Source organism: Ovis canadensis, chromosome 14 (genome assembly GCF_042477335.2).
Source record: "Ovis canadensis isolate MfBH-ARS-UI-01 breed Bighorn chromosome 14, ARS-UI_OviCan_v2, whole genome shotgun sequence".
In the NCBI taxonomy this organism is placed as follows: Eukaryota; Metazoa; Chordata; class Mammalia; order Artiodactyla; family Bovidae; genus Ovis; species Ovis canadensis.
Genome location: NC_091258.1, coordinates 63,432,597 through 63,447,591, shown reverse-complemented (window position 1 = coordinate 63,447,591; position 14,995 = coordinate 63,432,597). Strand labels below are relative to the sequence as shown.

Below are 14,995 nucleotides of genomic sequence, written 5' to 3'. Positions count from 1 at the left end.
GCCACGGTCGTTCCCTACTGTACTGTCTGGCTGTTTTAGTGCTGCAAGGGCAGAGTTGAGTAGAAAGTGTGCAAAGTCAAAAACCTTTATTATCTGACCCTTGATAGGAAAAGCCTGACAATTCCTGCTACAGGGACCATTTGCTCCCCACTCCACAGATGGGAATACTGAGGCACAGAGAGGTTAAGTGACTTGCTAAGGTCACACAGCTAGCAAATGGCAAAGCTGGGATTCAAATCCAGGCAGCTGGAGTTGAGGGTTTATGCACACGACTTCTGCACTGATCCCACCTTCCAGATCCCCATCAAGGAACCTGTGAGAACCTGTTCTCTGAGCTCTGTTCCCATCTGCTGGGGTCTTGCTGGTGAACTCTGCCCTGCTTCCTCTTTCTCTGGCCTCTCAGTTTCCCCTCTTCCTCCCTGGTTTCAGTTCCTGTCTCTCCCTGGCCCTCTCCTTAACCTGTTTTGCCCAGTGACCCCCGTGGGGGAGGATGGTGTGAGTGCTGAGCTTCCTTTGTTGGGGGCAGGGGGACAGCAGCTCTAGGTCTGGATGTGTGAGTCCCAGCATCTGCCCCCTTCCAGCCCAGACCAGCGGTAGATGTGTGGTCACTCCTGCTGGCCCAGGTCTGGGAGCCATAAAGGGCCGGGCATGAGATGGGGGACCAGAGGAGGTCTCTATTCAAGGAAGTGTCGCCGTTGTTAGCAGCCTCTGGTGTGAAGATGCCAGCAAGGACACGAGGATATGAATAGTAGTCACTGCAGCCCCACGAGGATGTGGCATACGTATGCACACATTCACACAGAGGTTCAGATATGGGTAAAGGTCCCACAGCGTCTCCTTAGTGCCACAGTGGACACACAGACACCTGCGGGACCCGAGTCACTGGCTGGGAGACCTGGTGTCAGTGTGACACACTGCCCCATTCCATGCACACAGCCCAGCCTTGGAGTTCCGCTGGGACACACCATAAGCAGAGACTGCAACGGGGACACAGCAAGACGCAGCGACACAAGTCTTTCCTGTGGGGTCCTGGTCACAACCAGCGCACAGCAGAGAGGAAGAGCAGTGTCACGCACACACTCCTCGCAGCATCCGAGCCGCTCAGGAAATGAAGCAGAGACTCCGGTTGCGACCCACCAGCAGTTACACAAACATCCTCCAAGGGGTCACCGTCACCCACAGGCACAGCGTGCACGCACACGGCCTGACACGTCACGGCCCCACCCAGGAGCGTCCCACACACGGAGGCCTGACACGTCAGGGCCGCGCGGTCGTGCCCACTCGGCCTGACAGCTGCCGCTCCACACGCTCAGCCCGGGGAGTCCCCCCGCGGCCCTCCGGACGGCGGCCGCCCCGTCATACCCAGACGCACTGTCACACCCCGGGGCCCAGACGGAGAGTCCCCCACACCCGGACACACCCCGGGGCCGCGGCCCTCACACGCCCAGCTCGCGCCTGGGCCCGGGACAAGTCCCGGCCGCGCTCCGGGCCGCGCGCTCCCGCGGCCGCCGAGCCCCGGCCCCGCCCTCGGGCCACACCCCGCCCACCTGCCCGGGCGCCGGGGGCAGGGAAAGCCGCCGGCTCAGCACCTTCCGGGCGGCTCCCGCACCGGGCCCCCGCGGGGAGGCCGGACCTCGCAGGACAGCCAGCCGCAGGGGCGAACCCAGGGGTTCGAGGGGGGCCCCCCCGCTCCCCTCCCCCGCCTCCGCGGGCAGCCCGGGCGGGGAGGGAAGTCGTGGGGGGAGCCTGGGTTCCGGCTGGAGCCCCAGCTTCCCGTCCAGCCCCCACGGGGCAGGAAGCAGGGCCGAGGGAGGCCAGCCCAGGCCTTCCTGCCCCCTCCCCCAAATATGCCTGGGACCTGGGACGGGGTCAGTGAGAGAGGGAGAAAGGGAGGGGCGCGGTGAGAGGGAGGACAGAAAATCCCCTTCTGCCTCGATCTATGGACATCAGTGTGCGGTGTCTTTCGTTTCTACTGTGAATGTGTGTGTGTGTGTGTGACTGTGCTGCATTCGTGGCGCTTGCACCTGCTGTGTGTTTCTGCTGTACAAGCTGGTGTGCACTCTGGTTTCTGTGTCCTGACACCATGTGACTCGGTTAGCCTGTGTGTGTACGTTTGTTGTGTCCCTGGGGTGTGTTATTTCTCTGGATTTTTTCCTCAACACTGTGCTCTTCTCTGGGGGTAAATTTGTACATTCTTAGCTTAAGTTTGAGTAGAAGTGTGTTTATGGGTCTGTGAGAAAAGTGTGTTTCCAGGAGGTACAGTGTGTGTGTTGTGTTTCCTGCTCAGGCTGTTTTCAGTATGTGTGTGCAACAGTTCCCAGTGTGTCTGTGGGCAAGTGGCCTCTGGGTTACATTGTTTCGTGATCAGTGTGTGTGGCTGGTATTCTGAGCATGTTTGTATCTGTGGGGTGTGTCTGCCACATGCTTGCTGTCCTCGCGGTGTGTGTGCATGTCCATCTCCGGGACTGGTGTTCTCAGCCTCTGTGGGGTCTGTGAGCAGGTGGGTCTGCATTCTGTCCCCACATGTGGGCTGATGACGTCAGTGTGTGAGCAGCTGCATGGGTCTCTATTTTGCACTGTTGCTTTGGAGTTTTCGGTGGAGTGTGTGTTCACGTTCATGGGCAGCTGCATGTGCAGGGCTGCATTTGTGCTCTGGTGTCTCCAGGGCAGGGGGGCATCCTGTGTCCCCAGTGAAGCCGCTGGCGTCCCAAGCAACACGCCTGGCGGCCTCTGTGCCGACTGGAGGCTGGCTGTGTCTGCGGCCGCGTCCCCTTGCTGGCTGGTGCCACGTTGGCTTGGGGCTGGCTGTGGCGGGCAGGGCAGGGCAGGGGCTGTGGTGGGCACTGGACCCACGCCCGGACCTCGGTATAAATATCTTGAGCTGCTGGCGGCTGTGTTTACTCGGCCCCAGTCCGGGGGTGGTAGCAGCCCGGCAGGTCCTTGGGGGCGGGGGTGAACAGGCCACAGCAGAGTCACTTCCTTCTGGCCAGACAGGCCACAGCCTCGCTGCCCCTTCCCGCCCCCTTTCTGGGTGGGGGCGAGGTGGTGACCCCTCATCCTGGGCTCCCAGGGGCCACCAGTGAAGCTCTGACCCGCACATTCCCGTTGGGCTTCCCAGGATCTGGGAGAGAGACCAACAGAGTGGGGACGAGGAGGGTGGGCCAGGAGACAGCAGAGAGAGGGGTAGGAAAAAATGAGGGTGAAGCCAAGAGGAGCAGCTGGGGCGGGGAGCTGCGACAGAAAGGTATGGGGAAGCAGAGACTGAGAGGGAGGGAAAGACAAGGAGAGAGAAAGGTGGAGGGCAAAGCGGTGGGAAGAGAAGGGGTTGAGAGGGGAGATACTGACAGAGCTGCAGAGACAGCTCCCCCAGAGAGAAGACGGAGCGAGGGGAGGAGCAGAGGAAGGAGGGGACAGTGAGGAGAGGGGCTGGGACAGGCTTAGCCCTGGCGGGAGGCACAGAGGTGTCAGATGTGTGTGTGTGTGTGAGGGGAGCCGGCTGCCAGCAGAGCCCGACCAGGAGGACAGACCGGAGACACGGGGGTGGGGGCCGGATGCCCCCGGAGGGGCTCTCCCCTCCCTGACTCAGCCTCTCCGCCCACCCCAACCCCAAGGAGCGGGAGCAGAGGGGCAGGCGCCTCTCTGGGCACCTCGGTGTCTCACCGGCTCTGACGGGGGTGTGTCTCCGGGCTCCACCTCTGTCTCTCAGGCACAGACGCTCCTGCTCCACCATCTGACTAACCCTAATTCTGACTCAAAATGCTGTCTCTCATCACTTAAAAAATTATGTAACAAATTTATGTATGGCACAGTATATCACAAATTTAATGATCAAAAGGAAAATGTACAGGTCATCCGGGGCTGATACTTGTGGTATGAAAGACCCCTCACAACTTGAGGGCATGAACACGAGCACCTGAGACAAACATCCCACCCTCTTCATCTTTCCAAGCTGGGGGTCTGGCTGACGGGATAGCCCTGCGCCTCCTCCGAGATGCACCGTCGGTGCTGAGAGTATGCACTGCACGGGATATCTGTGATGGTCCAGTGATCCAGGTACTGACTAAACACCAGAAGATTCCATGCGTCTCTGGAGAGGAACGGCAGTGCCTAGCATACCAGGAGGGCCCCAAAGGCGTTATCCACTGTTGGCGGCCTCAGCAGCTGACCCTCCTTCAGTCGGTACCCCCGAGAAATGGGTGTGTCCGTCCACGCTGCGCGGCCCTGAGAGTGGACAGGCAGGCCAGGAGGTGGTCTCAAAGACTTGGCCTTGAGTATGTGACATCTCCTTTCTGGGCTGCCCATGGCCCACACATGGAATGGGACGGAGCCCCTGCTTCCTGGGGCTGTCTGGAGGTTCAGTCCAGCATCAGGCACCTGGCCAGGGCCTGGCACAGGACCGAACTGCTCAGGAACTGGAAGCTTCCTTATTCAATAATCTGAACTATACTGACCACCCCTCCAACTCCAGCCTCCATCCAGCTTTCACTTTCTGTGTCTGGCTCTAATTCCAGTTGACCCAGAGGGCAGAGCCGAGCCCTGAGGGTCAAGTGCTGTAGCCCCAGGAATCCTTGGAGTCTCCCTTCACCCTGGGCTGCATGCTGGAGGCAGTTTTGAGAGGGCTTTCAGGCCAGGCCATGGCCTGGCTCATGGGAGTGAGGGGTCCCCACACCCCTCTTCTCCAGCGTATGGCCTGTGTCCTCCCCCTGGCTCCCCCCTGGGCAGCCAGCCCCTTCTGTGTATGTCTGCTGGGGGAGCATGAGCTGAGTGCGGGGCCATGGGAAGGCGGGACGCCTGGGTTCCCACAGGCCGGCTGCTGAGTCACCAGGCGGCCATCTGGCTCCCATTAGCCCAGGGCAGCAGGGGGCTCAGCGGGCCGGCTTTGTGGCTGCCTGGGGGCAGGGAGGCTGGGGCCGACTGTGTGTATATGTGGGATGACTCAGGACACATGATAACAGCCTGTGCGTATTCGGGGAGTGTAAACAGGAGAGGGAGAGGGAGGTGGAGGAAGTGAAGGAAGGAAGGGAGGGAAAATTGTGGCTGGGAGGGGGATGCTGGGAGGGGAGAGTCCCCCCTACCCAACCTAGCAGGCCCGTGGTCCCACGTTGCTCCTGCCCACCTTTCCCAAACCTGAGCCCTCAGGGAGAGGTGAGAGCAGGTGGCCACTTCCAGGGTCTCCCCGCTGTCCACAGCAAGGCTGGGTTACTCAGCAGCCAGGCTCTGTTGCCCACAGCAGCCAGGATGGGGGATGCTCACAGCCTGGGGAGGAGGCGGGGATCCTGAAACCCAGAGATAAAGGCAGAGAGGGACAGAACCAGCACAGAGGCTGAGAGAGATGGGAATGTGTGGCCATGGGTCCCGAGAGCTGAATCCAAAGGAAACAAGGTACCAGGCACGGAGGTGCACCTGCGAGCCTGAGACACCAGTGCAGAGCGCAGGAGAGTCAGGGCAGGGCTGGTGGTGGGGCAGAGTGGGGAGCGCTGCTCTGAGGTCAGCCTGGCCAGCTCCAGCCAGAGGGCCCCTGGCCTAGGTCCAGGGGAGGATGTTCATCCCGGGCCCTGTGGTGGGGACAGGGGCCAAGGCACAGAGGGAGGGGAAGAAAGAGAAAGGCAGAAAGGAGAAACAGGGAGGTGGGGAGAGAGAGACAGAGATAGCAGGAGCTAGAAAGGCAGAGAGAAAGAGGTTGAGGTGGGTGATGAGGGCTAGGGGGATGCCCAGGCACAGCTGGGGAGAGGGTGTGGAGACCACCACCAGGCTTGGTGGCACCGGGCAACCGCCTGCTTCTGCTTAGAGAAAGTCCCTGAGCTGGCCTTGTGCGGGCGGTGGGCGGCCGCAGCCATCAGTCCCCGTCCAGCTCCGGGCTGGGCGCGTCCTCGGGCTCCTCCTCGTCGAAGTACTTCTCCTCCTCGTCCCGGGCCACGATGTCCAGGTTGTCGAAGTCGGGGTTGTCATCCACGGTGCTGCAGGGGGAGGGGCTGTCAGGGATGGGCTCTGCCTGCCACTGGCCTCCCCACTTCTCACCTGGTGGAAGAGCTGGGGCCCGGGGTGCCCCCGAAATCAAAGGCCGTTTGCTGGTAGCTATAAGTTGGAGCTAACTTACAGTTGGGTTAGGCTGGGTCTCTGAGGGCTTCACACAAAAAGAAACACTTGCCAAAGAAAGATCTTGCAAGACAACTTCTGGTTTCTCTTAAAAAGCTGGAAGATGCAGTGACACATGGGCCCACATTCCCCAGAGGCAGTTCTTCCCAACCAGGAAGATCCTGCCCCCCACCCCCACCCCAGGGAACATTCGTGGTAACTGGGGACATTTTGGTTGTTACAACTTGGAGGCAGGGGCTCCTGCTGGTGTTCAGGAGGTACAAGCAGGCAGGCTGGTCAACGCCCGCCGCACGCAGGACAGTCCGCACAAGGATTATCTGGACCAAAAGGTCCACAGTGCCAACAGGGAGAAACCTTGTCCTCAGGCAACCAGGGGTCCTGTTGTGAGGACCCTCCCAGGCCTGCTCACACTCTCTGGTGCACGAAGCCTTGTCCAGTTCAGCCCCCTTGCCTCTGATGAGACCACCTGGCTCCCTCCTCACCCGCCCTGCAGCTCTCTATGCCCCCCAAGACTCCTGCTCCTGCCCCCTGCAGGGAATGCTCTTCCCTCGCCTACCCTTCCCCTGCTGCAGGTCTCTGCTCCAATGTCACCTGCTCAGAGAGCCTCTCCTGGCCACCTCATCACCCACCCCCCTGCTTTTTCTTTCTGGCTCCCTCACTAGATCCTTTTTTGCCTTCCTCACTGGAGTGGGACGCCCTTGGACAGAGAATCCTTCCACTGGTTTTGTTCCCTGCTTGATCCCCAGAGTCTGGACACGGCAGCGCTGAGAACCTAGTGGTGAATGCAGGCCAGCAGCTCCCCCCCGACCCCCACAGATGGCACAGGCTTTGGCCCACACCACACCCCATGCTGGGTCTGACTTTCTCATGGGCACCTGGCTTTATGGTGGCAGTGGTGTCCTTACTGAGTGCCCAGGGCCCGCGCACTCTACTCACTGCTTTGTGTGGAACCCTGAGAGTGATAAATGTCGAAGTGGATCAGCCAGAATTGCCTCTAGAGCTGGGGATCCCAGACTGGACCAGAGATGCTCTGGTACCAGGGGCTGGCGTGGCCGAGGCAATGAGGACCCCCATTCTACTGATGAGACCCGAGGGGCTGCTTGTTCACGTGTTGTGGGGGGTGGGGCCTCTGCTGCCACACCTGATGTTTCAGACCACAAGGCGAGGCTGCCACAGTTAACAAAAAGCATCTGTCTTTTCACTCTGATACTTCACTCGCCTGTGTCCTTTTCCTTGATGCAAAATCTCTTTTCTCCCAGGTGGCCTGGGAATCTTTTCCCTAGGGTTGCACTGGAGAAATGAACGACGAGCCCAGCAAGGGCGCCCGGCACAGGCCCCTCCACACCAGGTGTCACCCTGCCAGTGACTACTTCCTGCAGCAAGAGGAGGTCTGCGGTCCTGGGGACACGTCGTATCAGGCTGCCATACCATCTACCCGGACAGGAATGTTTCGGTGGTCTATCAACATGAAGCTGAACGTCAGCCCCGCTCAAATCCCTCTTTCGGGGGAGGGGACAGAGGCTCAGAGATGGACAAAGCTGCTCCAGGGTCACCCACTGACCTCTGATCACCCCTAAGCTGGGTGAACCCAGAGCCCCTGCCCTGTGGGGTGCTGGCCTGGGGGACCAGGGGCGACGGCAGGGGAGCACCTGTAGTCAAAGTCCCCATCCTTGCCATCCAGGAAGCGCTGGTGCATGCGGCTGGTGAACTCCTCCCGCAGGATCAGCCGCTCCTCCGAGTCGGGGACCCAGGCCTCCGAGTCGTTGCCAGGTCTCTGGTCTGTAGGGGAGACACCCAGGGTTGGGGGGTGTGAGAGGTGCATAGAGAGCTGCATCCCTCATGCTGGGCGGCCCTGGGAACAAGACAGTGACCGCGATGGCCCTGTCCCTACCTTCCCAGGGCATACATCAAACCCGTGACAACGCAGTGTTTTGGAGGCCACAGAACAGGGTGGAGACCTGACACCTGAAGGAGGGCGGTCAAGGGAGGGCCCTCCAGGCGGAGGGAACAGCATGAGCGAAGGCCTGGAGGTGAGGGATGTCCTTTGAGGAGGGGGGTAGGGATGCTGGAGAGGATGGAAGGGCCAGGGTGCTCAGGGTGGGCAGGGGAGGATGTGCCATCTGTTCCTGCAGGTGGTGCCGCCAAGGAGCTAAGGCACACAGGCTGGGGCTGGGTGCGCCGATGCTGGGGCCCCCTGGCCCCTGGCCCTCACCTTCCTCATCTTCGTCCTCCTCATCGTCCTCCTCCTCTAGGCAGGCCTCCTCCTCCTCCTGCTGCTGGAGCAGCCGCTGCTGCAGCTCCCGCTCCTGGTAGGACTGGAGCAGCAGGTCGGAGAGTGGGCAGGTGGGCGTGCCGGGGAGGCCAGGCTTGGGCGGCCGGTGAGCCGGGGTGCGGGCGCTGAGCTCCTCCTGGGTCAGGTACTGCCCAATGTACTGCTCGTACAGCAGTGGGGCCCGGAAGCGCATCTGCTCGTCGCTGAAGTACTCGCCCCCTGCATGGAGGAGAGAGGGTGGGCGTGGGGTCTGGGTCAGCGGGTGAGGCGAGGGGCTGGGTGGGGGTGAGCTTCTGGGCAGACCTGTGTCCACCCAGCCGTGGAACCATGCTGACTGGAAGCTGTAGACACACAAGTGTGTGACTGTCCAAATTCAGGAATGCAGTGAAACATGCACAGATGTCTGAGGTCGTGACCACGAGGACTCATGAACATGTGTGAGCACATGAACATGACCAGGCCTGTATCTACGTGTGGACTCACGTGTCCCAAGTTTGTCAGGTCCAGTCAGGTTGTTGGACATTCTGGCCCCTGAGGCCCTGGTGGCCTAGGGCCTGTGTGCAGCTGTGCTGGCAAGGATTTGTACCCCATGTGTGCGTGCACACATCAGCACACTGCTTGGGCCCGTGTCTCGGAGCTGGTGAGCAGGGCACTGTGGGCAAGTACACTGCACAGGGGAGCTGGTGTGTAGACCGTGCATGCCTGTCTGCTGAGCCTCCTTCTGGCTGTTGCCTGGACACGCCTGCACTGCTGGGCACATAAGAATACATCTGCACGGAGCAGGTGTGCGTGTGCACCGGATCAGGCCTCGCAGGGCACCTGGCCAGGTGTGGGCGTCCCTGTTGGTTTTCCAAACCCCACACCTCACCCCTCAGGTGGGCTGGGCTTCCCTGCCCCTCAGTCTCAGGGCCTTCCCACCTCCCCTAGCTGTCTGCCCCTGCAGAGGCAGCTCTGTCCCTTAGATAACAGTTCAGCCTGCCCAGCCCCACCCTCGAGAGCCCTATGCTGGGCTCCGTCTTGTCCCCCCTCTTGCCCCCATAGCTGTTTCTGGTGTTCCCCACCAGTCAGTCTCTCTCTCCTTATCTCTCACTGGCACTCTCTCTCTCTGGGTCTCGGTTTCTGCCTCCCTTCCCCTGCCCCTGTCTGCCCCTGTCTCTCTCTCCTCAGTTTCTACTGTCTCACCCGAGTTCCTTCATTCACTCACCCTCCCTCAGCTCTTCATCCCTGTTCCTCATCTGTCACTGTGTCCCTCTCCAGTCCCCCTTCTCTATAGCCTGTGCCTTCTCTCTGACTAGAGCTTAACTCACCCTCTCCTTCATTTGCTCTCATCTTTTAGCATCTTTTAGTTCTGGTGTCTTCGGTCACAAAGCTGCTTGTAATTACATCATGGGCAAAAGGGTAACAGCGTTACACAAAAATTTCAAAAAATTTAAAAATTAAAGAAAAGAGAAAAAGGTACTGATATTTTCTTTCCTGTTTTGTTTTTTTTTCCAAGATTTTTTGAGGTGGACCATTTTTACAGTCTTAACTGAATCTTGTTACAACACTGCTTCTGTTTTGTATTTTGGGTTACTGGTCCCGAGGGATCTTAGCTGCCTGACTGGGGATGAACCTGGACCCCTGGACTGGAAGGTGGAGTCTGAGCCACTGAACACCAGGGAAGTCCCACTGATGTTTTTCTCCATGCATTTCACACGTGTGTGTGTTTCAAGAGGCCTTTCCTGAACATACTCCCCTGGGTTTCTGGCAATGCCTCTTTGTACAGTATGAGGTAGGGACCTAGTTTTCCTGAGGGATGACCAGTTATCACCGTGCCGGGCACTGTGTCCTTGACCCGCTGGCCTGAAATGGCACTTCTGTCATCTGCAAAATTCCAGCCCTTCTCACTGCCTGTGCCATTCTCTACCCGTGAGTCCCTGCTTGTCTCTCCCTATCGCGCCCTGTCACCCCACATTTCTGTCTCCGTCTCTCCGGGATCTCCGTCTGTTTCTGCTCTCGCACCCTTGCTTCTACTTCCTCTGCCGCAGTCTCCCCTCCCGCTCAGCCCGTGTGCCCCCACACCTTGGATGAGCTCACGCAGGGCGGCGTAGCGGCGGTTACGCAGGCGGGTGCGCAGCGTGCGGGGGCGGGTGGTGCCTTGCCGGGCCACTTCGGCACAGTAGAAGTCTGCGCGGTGGTCACCGCGCAAGTGTCCAAAGCAGGCCAGGTGCTCCTCCCGGAGGCCTGCGCGGAAGCGCTCCAGGAACACCAGCGGCTTCTCGTGGTACAGCTGGCCCAGGATGGCCACCTTCTCCCGCTCCGTCAGGTCGGGCTCGCCCTGCTGCTGGCTGCACACGGGCAGGCGGCTGGCAGCCACCGCGCGCAGCATGGCACTCACCGCCGTGTCCTCCACTTCCAGGGGGTCGGCATCTAGGGCCCCTGGCGTTCCCTCTGCTGCTTCCGCCTTGTCCTGGGGTCTGGGCAGGACCGGCGTCCAGCTCAGCTCCCCCCAGTGCCCAGGACTGGGCTCTGTGTGGCCTGTGGGGACAGGGGAGATCAGTCACTCCAGGGATGGGAGAGGGGATAGGGGGAGTGGGTGACAGGGACTGAGTGCTCACTCACTCACTCGTTTCACATTTAGTGAGCACCTGCTATATTCTGGGCACTGTTCTAGGCCCTAGAGAGACCACCCTAAGCAAGAGATTGACAGTTCAGTGGGGAAGGCAGACAAATGGAAACATGATTAGTGGAAACAATAGTGTGTTAGGTGGTTCCAGGAGCCGTGCAGGAAAATTAAGAGGGAAGGAGGAGGGCTGGTGCACTGGGATGACCCAGAGAGATGGTATGGGGAGGGAGGTGGGAGGGGGGCTCAGGATTGGGAACACGTGTATACCCATGGCAGATTCATGTTGATGTATGGCAAAACCAATACAGTATTGTAGAGTAAAATAAAAAAAGAGAGAAGGAGGAGGGTATGGGGGTCAGGCTGCAGTTTTAAGTGGACAGTCAGTGAAGGTCTTGCCAAAAAAGTGACATTTCAGTTAGAGACCTGAGGCCATCAGGGACTGAGCCATGAGATTTCTGTGGGAAGTGGCAGAGGAAAGAGCCAGTGCAAAGGCCCCGAGAGAGAAGTGTGCTTGGTGTGTTTCCTTATCCTTGACCACTTCAGTCACTGATTCACTCTATTTTGCCTTTTCCCTTGTTCATGAAATCTTCCATACATTCACTAACTCCACTCACTCATCCATCCTTCTCTCCTACTCACACACATCCATCTAACCACTCTTCAGCAACTCTAAATCTGTGCTGGGCCCTGAGCTGGGCAACGCTGAAGACCCACTGAGGGATCCAAATCAGCTCCCAGGGAACACCTGGTCTGATGGGAGAAGACAGACAAGGTCAAAGCCAGTACAGGCACTGGAAACAGAAAAGCTGAGGGCTGGGCAAGCCTTGGTGAGAGCTGTTTTCTCAAAAGTGGCGGGAACTGGAGCAAGGCTACTGCAAGCAGGAAATAAGCGAAGAGGGGAAGTATAGACAACTCCTCTAGGTAGCTTGACTGGGATGGGGAAGAGAAAGAGGGTGGTGATTATGGTGCAATGGGCTTCAGGGAGCGTTTTAATCACTGAGGCAAGAGAAGACTGGGCTGGACCATGTAAGGGGCTGTGGAAGAGAGGATAGATTAAAAAGATGCTTGAGAGGCTGACTAGGACAAGTCATGGGATTGAAGGGCTGGAAGGTGAGGAAGGCATTCAGTTAAGGTCCAGGCCTCTGGCCAGTAAACTGGTCAAACTGTCCCTGACACACAGGCATGGATGAGGAGCACATTTGGGGGAAGATGTTGAGACCAATTTGGGACATGGATGGTATGACAGGCCCAGGAGACACCCAAGGGAAGGCATTTATGAGACTGCTGGTACCTGGGGCTGGAGACTTCTCAGGAGAGAAGTGCTGCTCTGGGGACAGTTACAGAAGTCATCAGAGACAAGGAAAGCGGTGGAGCTGAAGGAAAAAAGTCACAGGGAGGGTACAGGAGAGTGTGTGAGGGATGAAAAGAGAGGAGGGACTAAGAAAGAGCCATGACTGGATGGGAAGGAGGCTGTGAGAGGCTAAAAATGGCCCCCCAATATAGCCACATCTTAATTCCTGGAACCAGTGAATGTTAACCTTACATGGCCAAACCCCCCCCCCCCAAAACTCAGAAGGTCTTTGCAGATGTGATTAAGGTATGGACCTTGAAATAGGGGGATTCTTTTGGATTATCCTGGTGGGCCCTAAATGCCATTACAAGTGTCCTGTCATAGCGAGATCTGATGCACCCAGAGGAGAAGGCAAGGTGAAGATAGAGCAGAGATTGGAGTGATGTGGGATCAAACCACGGAATGCAAGGAGCCACCAGAAGAGGAGAGCTGAGGAATGGGTTCTCCTTAGAGCCTCCTCAGCCCTGCTGACACCTTGATGTCAACTCAGTGATACTGATTTCAGACTCCTGGCCTCCAGAACTGTGAGAGAAGAAATTTCTGTTGTTTTAAGCCACTCAATTTGTGGTCATTTCCTACAGCAGCCATGGGAAACTAATGCTGGCTGAGCAGGAGGAGCCTGAGAGATAGGAAGGAAATCAGAAAGAATGGTGTCACAGAAACCAAAGAAAAACATTCAGTAAAGACAGAGGGGTCAATGGCATCAAATTCTCCAAGTAGTTTAATAAGAAAAAAAAACCCTGAACAGGGCCATGTGGTTTAACTACAGAGTGGGGCTTCCTTGGTGGTACAATGGTTGAGAATCCACCTTGCAATGCAAGGGACACCGGTTCAATCCCTGGTCCGGGAAGATCCCACATGCCTTGGAGCAAATAAACCCGTAGGTCACGACTACTGAGCCTGTGCTCTGCAACAAGAGAAGCCACCACAGTGAGAAGCCTGTGCATCGCAACAAAGACTAGCCCCTGGCTCTCCACAACTAGAGAAAGCCTGCATGTAGCAACAAAGAGCCACCCCAGCCATAAATAAATAAATACATACATAAATCTTTCTTAAGACAAAAAAAAAAAAACAAAAAAACCAACTACACAGGGAGGTCACTGGGGACCCTAATCAGTGCAGTTTCTGTAAAAGCCAGACAGCAGTGGGTGGGAAGAGGAGGCAAGTGTAAATGACTCTTTGGAGAAGATTAAATGGTATCTGGAAGGCGGCATGGAATCAAGGGATAGCTTTTTAGGTTAAAACTTGCAAAACAAAAGCATTTTAGGTACTGATGGGAGAGGCATCAGGAGAAATAAAGAGATTGAAAACGCAAAAGAGAGCACAGAAATGGATTAACGACCCTGAGTAAGCAGATGGGACTGTGGACTTTCGGAGAAAGGGAATTAGAGTGAAATGTGGGGAGGCGTTAGCAAAGAAGAGTTTGCGTGGGAGGGGAGGAGTCAAGGGAAGGAGGTAACATGAGAAAGCAAGGTTGGCTGAGATAATGCGAGAGTTAGTCCAGGACAGGGACAGGTTTGCTAGCCTGAGTTAGCCTCGTAAGGAAACGGGTTAGCCCGGGACACCGAAAGAACTGGAAGAGGTTAATTTCAGGGGAGGCGATGGGATAAAAGAGGTCAGCCTGCCAAGACAGGGGTTAATCTGGACAAAGCGGTGAAGCGGACAGGTAAGGCCGAGGACAGGTGCCCTCTTTTATACAGTCCTCCTTCACCTTCAAGGGGAAACATTTCACAGTGACACTGCAGCCCCACCCTCCTGCCGCCTCCGCGCGGCCAGGACCTCACCTTCACCAGGTTCCCTCGCCGCGGTCACTACGGCCTCCATCCCGACCGTCTACGACTTGTTACCCGCCGTGGCGAGCTCCTAACACCAATTCCTGACGCAGGTCCTTAGAGGCCACTTCCGGCTGAGTACATTCCTGTGACCGGGTGCTCCACGGCATCAAGAACTAAAGTTCCGGGACGAAGGCGGCCCTTCCTCTGCGCACGCTTGCTGCTGCCCGACCCCGCCCACTCCAGCCGGGCAGGAAAAGCGCGCCAGGGCCAGATGGGCTCTTCCGGGCCACCCCCGCCAACCTGAACCGCTACGAAATTGTGGGGTTTCAGGAGGGAAGCAGTGTTCAACCTGTGCACTACTGACCCCAGAGCCCAGCATGCTTCATTTGGGAATGGATGAATCACCACCCTTCATGACCTCTGAGTGCTTGGGCTCTGGTTTAGACCTGTCTATTCTCTTCACCACCTCAAAGAATATTTGCTAAGTCTTGTAGCATGCCTGTCATCACACCTAGTCCCTGGTTAGCACGATTGGTGGTGAGATCAGAGACTGAACGTCCCACTTTGTTTCCAGGACCTGAAGAATCTGCAGGTGTGGAAAGAAGACCTTGGTCTTAATTTGCCCTAGGTGGTAGGTAAGGACTGGCATTCAAACCACTGACCAAATGGACAGGGCTGATGGACCCACAGGTTCAGCTAAGGGAGCTGTCCGTCCCAGCCTGGAGGGCCCAAGGAAGGTTTCTTTCTGGGAGTGAAGGATACCCTGAGACCTGAAAGATGAGCAGGAATTAGGGTAAGAGGGAGGCAGAGAAGGGTCTCATGTAGGAAGTGGGCAAGGCAAAGCCCTAGAAGGGAAGGCAGGTATCCATAGTTCTGTTTGCTGCAAGGACTTCAGT

General features: G+C 57.6%; 1 protein-coding gene across 2 annotated transcripts; it reads right to left on the bottom strand.

The window, feature by feature from the left end:
* Positions 1-3,793: 3,793 nt before the first annotated feature.
* CCDC97 (coiled-coil domain containing 97) lies at positions 3,794-14,331 on the bottom strand. 2 transcript variants are annotated; one of them, XR_011248764.1, is made up of 6 exons: positions 14,109-14,321; positions 10,430-10,885; positions 8,309-8,587; positions 7,746-7,875; positions 5,117-5,957; positions 3,794-4,221 (listed from the first exon to the last, which is right to left on the bottom strand). XR_011248764.1 is itself a non-coding variant. In XM_069550819.1 (5 exons), the coding sequence occupies exons 1-5, from the start codon at positions 14,146-14,148 to the stop codon at positions 5,837-5,839; spliced, it is 1,026 nt and encodes a 341-aa protein (XP_069406920.1). In that variant the 5' UTR covers positions 14,149-14,331; the 3' UTR covers positions 3,794-5,836. The 2 variants fall into 2 exon arrangements, 1 of the variants encoding a protein (XP_069406920.1); XM_069550819.1 differs by having other exon boundaries at positions 3,794-5,957; positions 14,109-14,331.
* Positions 14,332-14,995: the final 664 nt, after the last annotated feature.